We start from the raw sequence: 7,054 nt of genomic DNA, 5'->3' as shown, positions 1-7,054 counted from the left end.
TTGATTTCAATTTGAGACCATTTGTTGAAAATCGCTCAGTTCACTAACGTTTTTGTAAGAGCGGAAATAATGTTACGAGTTATCATACAAAATGTTAATTCTATAAACAATGGAATGAGGAATAATCAAAAAGCATATTGTCCTTTTTACACATTATGTGGAGGATTGGGTTTGTGCAGCCATTTGACCATAAATAACGTAAGGACTGTTGTTGCAAAGTGCTGTCCAGTCGAATGTGGTGCTGAAAACGACAATCCAATATTGACCAAGGGGAAAATCGCCTCAAACGAAAACAAAGTTCAGGGTGGTACCTAAAGTTGTATATTTATTAATACGTACAATGTGCGTAATAACTGCCTCGTTGAATGGGCCTAGTTATAACACATTTGTAGCCTAAATAATCAAATCCATATTGGCGAATATACGTTTTACGAATGACAATTGAGGCTTGCATTTGAGTGTTGGAATGGCACAGAATCCAACCGATCGTCAGCTGCCAATATTGCCAGGCAGTAGATGCTTGAATCTCTATGCAGACAATGTGCACCTGTAGCGCACTCGTTGTGCGGTCATTGGGCACGGCAGACATACCCACAACTCATATTACCTTAAATGAATCGTGTTTCTATGCAAGGTCTATAATTCTACACAGAGACACGCTTGCCTTTTTATTTTCCTCTTAATGGCTGTAGCCTGGATACCGGAGAGAGCGTCCTTGGTATTTGGGATTTTAAAGAGCGAGAGGAGAAGGATGGAAGGGGAGAGACTGATAATTTGAAGACGTGCCAGGGGTACATTGTCAAATTCAAAAGGCATTTAAAGCACCAAACCATTCACTTTTTTCATTCTCTCCTATTTTTTTTCTTTCTCTCTGTCTTGCTTTCCTTTTGCCCGGTTGCAGGCCGTTTGAATCCACCACTGGGCTTTCAAGTTGGAGACATTGGAATGTAAATGAGCCCAGCGCGTGCTCCTGGCGCAGTGAAAGCTCGGGATTGTTTATTGAGCTCCTGGAGCCACGCGCCTGGCTCGCGGAGTAGGCTAGCAGAAGAATCACACAGCGGGGCGGGGCCTCGCGGGGAAGCGTGCATCTCCAAAGGGGTGGGGTGTGGGGCGCGTGTTGAAAAGAGGAGTGCTGCCAAAGTTTGGGTCAGATCGGCTCGTGGAGTAAGCAAGCGCGGTCAAGAAAGACTTGGACACCAAAAAGCCACAGTGCTTCAGCTATAGCCACACGGTCCCCACGCGAAGGACACGAGAGCAGTGCACTGTCAACCTCTGTCTATATCTTCTTCTCTGTCAGTGAGGGTGCGCTGTTGCAAATCCCATCTGTCAGTAGGTCTGTCTCACCACCAACCAAGATGGAGACTACCACCATCACCACCACGCAACTGGCGCAGAACGCATGCCCATTTGTACTGACGGAGAGACGCACCACCATCACCCTGCACGCTCCAGCCCAGGAGTGCGCACTCCCCAATGACACCACTGCAGCCGGCTACCAAAGCAAGACCACGGTGCTGAAAAGACAGCGCTCCAGCTCCCCGGAGCTCCTGCGCTGCAAGCGGCGGCTCAGCTTTAACGGACTCGGGTACTCCATCCCTCAGCAACTCCCTGTTGCCGTGGCTCGGCGAAACGAGCGCGAGAGGAACCGAGTCAAGCAGGTCAACATGGGCTTTCAGACGCTGCGTCAGCACGTGCCCAACGGGGCAGCCAACAAGAAGATGAGCAAAGTGGAGACGCTGCGGTCCGCCGTGGAGTATATTCGAGCTCTGCAGCAGCTACTAGACGAGCATGATGCTGTGTCAGCCGCCTTCCAGTGCGGGGTGCCTTCCCCTACCATCTCCAACAGCTACTCCGCCGAGCCAGAGTCACCCCACTCCACCTGTTCCTCCGACGAGGGGAGCTATGAGCCCCTGAGCTCCGAGGAGCAGGAGCTGCTGGACTTTACCACCTGGTTCGACAGATACTGAGACACCGGTAGCCTAATTGTCGTTACCATCCCACAGCACCTGTGTATAGGCAGGGCACCTGTGTATAGGCAGGGGTTTCTTCTAACAGAAGTGACTCGAAGTTGAAAATAATGTCAAGTTATTCGATTCACTCTGCAAGGCGAGGCACCCGTGAACACTCTCTTGGCACCAACTTGCTCTCTCTCTCCCCTCACCAGGCAGCGTTTGCAGGTGGAAAGCGATAAGAAAGAGGAAAGTAAAGCAGAGTTACCGTTGCTATGCTACAAGAGAGGAGGGAGTACAACGAACGGCCCTTTGGTTCCCCTCGGAACAACAGCGGGAGATTCTGTGTGCGCTCACGCATGGACAAAGCGTCGAATGACTGCAGGGTGACGCTTGGAATTATTTATTTATTGATGACTTTGAATAAGTGCATTAATAAATGAAACAGCAGCGGTGCAGTCCGCACAGTAGCCAAGAAGAGGTACACGGTTGTGGCTCAAGGACTTTGCTGTTGACACCAGTTTCAGATAAGGGCAAGACTCCTTCAACTGACTGCATCTGATGGGGAGATTGTATCGAAGATGACCCGCGACCTGAAATGAACTTTGTGGGTGTACATTGTCTGAAATTGAAATTCTTATTTTTAAATATAAAGACGTATTTTTGTTAATTGAGATAAATGCAAATGTTCTGCAACCACGAACACTGCCACTTTGCTGACAGTGAGAGCTCACGAGATGTGATAAGTATGACTGGACAACTGGACAATTGAATTGGCACATATGTCTGTGTCATGCGATTGGTCACAATATATTTGACATCCTCCCGTGAAAGATTGAAGGGTTTTACGTGGGATGGAGACCTTTATCAATGTATGCACTTGCTCTCCGTTTTTCCTAGCCTCCTAAAGTGTACATATGCGATTTTAAACAGATATATTTTGTGTAAACAGTTTTTTTTCTATGAATAAAGATATCTCTATTTATATTAAATTATATGATGTTGTTGCATTATTATGTGGACACAGTTTTGAATTTATTTTCTCAGCCTTGTCAAATAGTAGGTAGAGGCCTGACAGGCATACTCACAAATAATAGGCTATATGATTTGATTATTATGTAGACACACTTGAATCATATTTACAAATATATCTGATGGTCTGCACTGAGCAAACAGAGACTTCTTCTAAGGTTCTATTCAAAGGCCAAGTCTGACCATTTACCAAGCTGTTTTGGCACACAAGGGAGAACTGCGCAGCTGTGTGAACACTCAATAACCATTTAAAGACGTGCACCATGCCTTGCGCGTGGTCTGTATAGAGAACGGAGAGATTATTATTAGGTTTCATGCACTGCATTGTTTCTTTTTCATTCGCTTTCTCTCCTCTCAATAACACGGAGGGACTGGAGGGAAGGTGATATAGTATATATGTACTATATCGCCTCAGTATATGTATATATATATATATATATATATATATATAGATGGAGGGAGGGAGAGGTATGTACTATTCACTTTCTTCAAAGCGGTAGTCACTTTCTTCAGAGGGAGGGAGGGTAGGCGGGGGGCGGGCGATAGAGAGAGAGAGAGAGAGATGGAGGGAGGGAGAGGTGTATATACTATTCACTTTCTTCAAAGGGCTAGGCCCTATGGTTACTTTGAAATATGGCTCAGCGAAAGTCAGGAAGACAATGCAGCGGGTCAAAAATTATTATTGGCCGATTGAGAACAGTCTAAATAAAACCTTGGTTTGTAGACTACTTTTATCCCCGACTGTGTTTTTCAGGGCGCACACAACCCAATCAAAAAGCCCATCTCCTTCGAAATGGAGAGCACAACACCCCATTGTGCGCACTATTGTGTCTGCTTTTGCGACTCATTATGCGTAATTTGAGGGAGCCTCCATTGTAAATAAACATCGATGCCAGAATCTACTAGGCAGAAAGAGAAATAACTCGTTTAATTTCACCGGGTATAGGCTACTTTATCTCTCTTTGGAATCATAATAAAACCCAACTGTAAGAGCTGGGATCGTTGCTGATATAATATGCAAGGCCAATATGTTTTGCGTCATTTGGGTTGAATTCTAAAACATGCTGACTCAGGATTTACAAAACGCATACTAACATTTTGATAAGCAATGGAATGAGTCTACACTCTTAGAATAACAGCATCTGGATGCTTCATACACGGCACCCCTTAAGGCTCTATATACAACTGAACCCCATATAGAACCCTATATGGAACCCAAGGGTTCTATATGGAAATAATTTTGAAGAAAAACCCCTGGGCCTCCGTTAAAAGAACCCTACAAAGGGGTTCTACACTGAACGAATATATAAATGCAACATAAATGCAACAATCTTAAAGGTTTTACTGAGATACAGTTCATGTCCGGAAATCAGTCAATTGAAATAATTTCATTAGGCCCTAATCTATGGATTTCACATGATTGGGAATACAGTTATGTATCTGTTGGTCACAAATACCTTTTAAAAAATAGGTTGGGGCATGGATCAGAAAAGCAGTCAGTATCTGGTGTGACCACCATTTGCTTCATGCAGCTCAAGACACATCTCCTTCACATTGAGTTGATCAGGCTGTTGTCCCACTCCTCTTCAAAGATGCTGGATATTGGCGGGAACTGGAACATGCTGTTGTACACTTCGACCCAGAGCATCCCACACATGCTCAATGGGTGACAAGTCTGGTGTACGCAGGCCATGGAAGAACTGGGACATCTTCAGCTTCCAGGAATTGTGTACAGATCCTTGCGAAATGGGGCAGTGTATTATCATGCTGATCCATGAGGTATTGGCGGAGGATGAATGGCACAACAATGGGCCTCAGGATCTCATCACGGAAGCTGTGTGCATTCAAATGGCCATTGATAAAATGCAATTATGTTGGTTGTCCGTAGCTTATACCTGCCCATATCATAACGCCACCGCCACCATGGGTACTCTGTTCACAATGTTGACATCGGCACACCGCTCGCCCACATGACGCCATGATGTCTGCCATCTGCCCGGTACACTCTTAGAAAAAAAGGTGCTACCTAGAATCTGAAAAGGTTCTTTGTTGTTCCCATAGGAGAACACTTTGAATTACTAGTTTTGGTTCCAGGTGGAACCCTTTTGGAACCCTTTTTTCTATGAGCGTACAGTTGAAACCTGGATTAATCCGTGAAGAAGACACTTCTCCAGCATACCAGTGGCTATCAAAGGTGAGCATTTGTCTACTGAAGTCTGTTACGACTGAAGTCAGGTCAAGATCCTGGCGAGGACGACGAGCATGCAGATGAGCTTCCCTGAGACGGTTCCTGACAGTTTGTGCCGAAGTTCTTTGGTTGTGCAAATCCACATTTTCATCAGCTGTCCAGGTGGCTGGTCTCACACCGCAGGTGAAGAAGCCGGATGTGGAGGTCCTGGGCTGGCTTTGTGGTCTGCATTGTGAGGCCGTTTGGACGTGCTGCCAAATTCTCTAAAACAACGCTGGAGGTGGCTTATTGTAGAGAAATGAACATTCCATTTTCTGCAACAGTTCTGGTGGACATTCCTGCAGTCAGCATGCCGATTGCACTCTCCCTCAAAGCATGAGACATCTGGGGTGTTGTGTTGCGTGACAAAACTCCACATTTTAGAGTGGTCTTGTATTGTCCCTAGCACAATATGCACCTGTGTAATGATCATGCTGTTTAATCAGCTTCTTGATATGCCACACCTGTCAGGTGGATGGATTATCTTGGCAAAGGAGAAATGCTAACTAACTGCGATGTAAACAAATTTGTGCCCAACATTTGAGACAAAAATGCTTTTGGTGCTTATGGAACATTTCTGGATCTAACACTTCATATGTTGAGTTTAGATTTTTGATAAGTGCATATAGAACCTTTAAGGTTGCCATATACAGTTGAAGTCTGCGATCTACATAAACCTTATCCAAATACATTTATACTCAGTTTTTCACAATTCCTCACATTTAATCCTAGTAAAAATTCCCTGTCTTAGATCAGTTAGGATCACCACTTTATTTTAAGAATGTGTAATGTCAGAATAATAGCAGAGAGAATTAGTTATTTCAGCTTTTATTTTTTTCATCACACTCCCAGTGGGTCAGAGGTTTACATACACTCAATTAGTATTTGGAAGCATTGCCTTTAAATTGTTTAACTTTGGTCAAATGTTTCGGGTAGCCTTCCACAAGCTTCCCACAATAAGTTGGGTGAATTTTGGCCCATTCCTCCTGACAGAGCTGGTGTAACTGAATCAGATTTGTAGGCCTCCTTGCTCGCACACGCTTTTTCAGTTATGCCCACAAATTACCTATGGGATTGGGGTCATGGCTTTGTGATGGCCACTCCAATACTTTGACTTTGTTGTCCTTAAGCCATATTGCAAAAACTTTGGAAGTACAGTGCCTTGCGAAAGTATTCGGCCCCCTTGAACTTTGCGACCTTTTGCCACATTTCAGGCTTCAAACATAAAGATATAAAACTGTATTTTTTTGTGAAGAATCAACAACAAGTGGGACACAATCATGAAGTGGAACGACATTTATTGGATATTTCAAACTTTTTTAACAAATCAAAAACTGAAAAATTGGGCGTGCAAAATTATTCAGCCCCTTTACTCTCAGTGCAGCACACTCTCCAGAAGTTCAGTGAGGATCTCTGAATGATCCAATGTTGACCTAAATGACTAATGATGATAAATACAATCCACCTGTGTGTAATCAAGTCTCCGTATAAATGCACCTGCACTGTGATAGTCTCAGAGGTCCGTTAAAAGCGCAGAGAGCATCATGAAGAACAAGGAACACACCAGGCAGGTCCGAGATACTGTTGTGAAGAAGTTTAAAGCCGGATTTGGATACAAAAAGATTTCCCAAGCTTTAAACATCTCAAGGAGCACTGTGCAAGCGATAATATTGAAATGGAAGGAGTATCAGACCACTGCAAATATACCAAGACCTGGCCGTCCCTCTAAACTTTCAGCTCATACAAGGACAAGACTGATCAGAGATGCAGCCAAGAGGCCCATGATCACTCTGGATGAACTGCAGAGATCTACAGCTGAGGTGGGAGACTCTGTCCATAGGACAAC

The 7,054-nt window shown here is 44.4% G+C and overlaps 1 protein-coding gene across 1 annotated transcript; it reads left to right on the top strand.

Annotated features, from left to right (window-relative positions):
- Positions 1-1,118: 1,118 nt before the first annotated feature.
- Positions 1,119-2,941, top strand: LOC135525265 (achaete-scute homolog 1b-like). The gene has a single exon (XM_064952983.1). The coding sequence runs from the start codon at positions 1,356-1,358 to the stop codon at positions 1,965-1,967; it is 612 nt and encodes a 203-aa protein (XP_064809055.1). The 5' UTR covers positions 1,119-1,355; the 3' UTR covers positions 1,968-2,941.
- The last annotated feature ends 4,113 nt before the right edge of the window (positions 2,942-7,054 follow it).

Source organism: Oncorhynchus masou, chromosome 31, assembly GCF_036934945.1.
Source record: "Oncorhynchus masou masou isolate Uvic2021 chromosome 31, UVic_Omas_1.1, whole genome shotgun sequence".
Taxonomy (NCBI): domain Eukaryota; kingdom Metazoa; phylum Chordata; class Actinopteri; order Salmoniformes; family Salmonidae; genus Oncorhynchus; species Oncorhynchus masou.
Note: the sequence above shows the minus strand (reverse complement) of the source record. Positions and strands in the feature narration are given on the sequence as shown.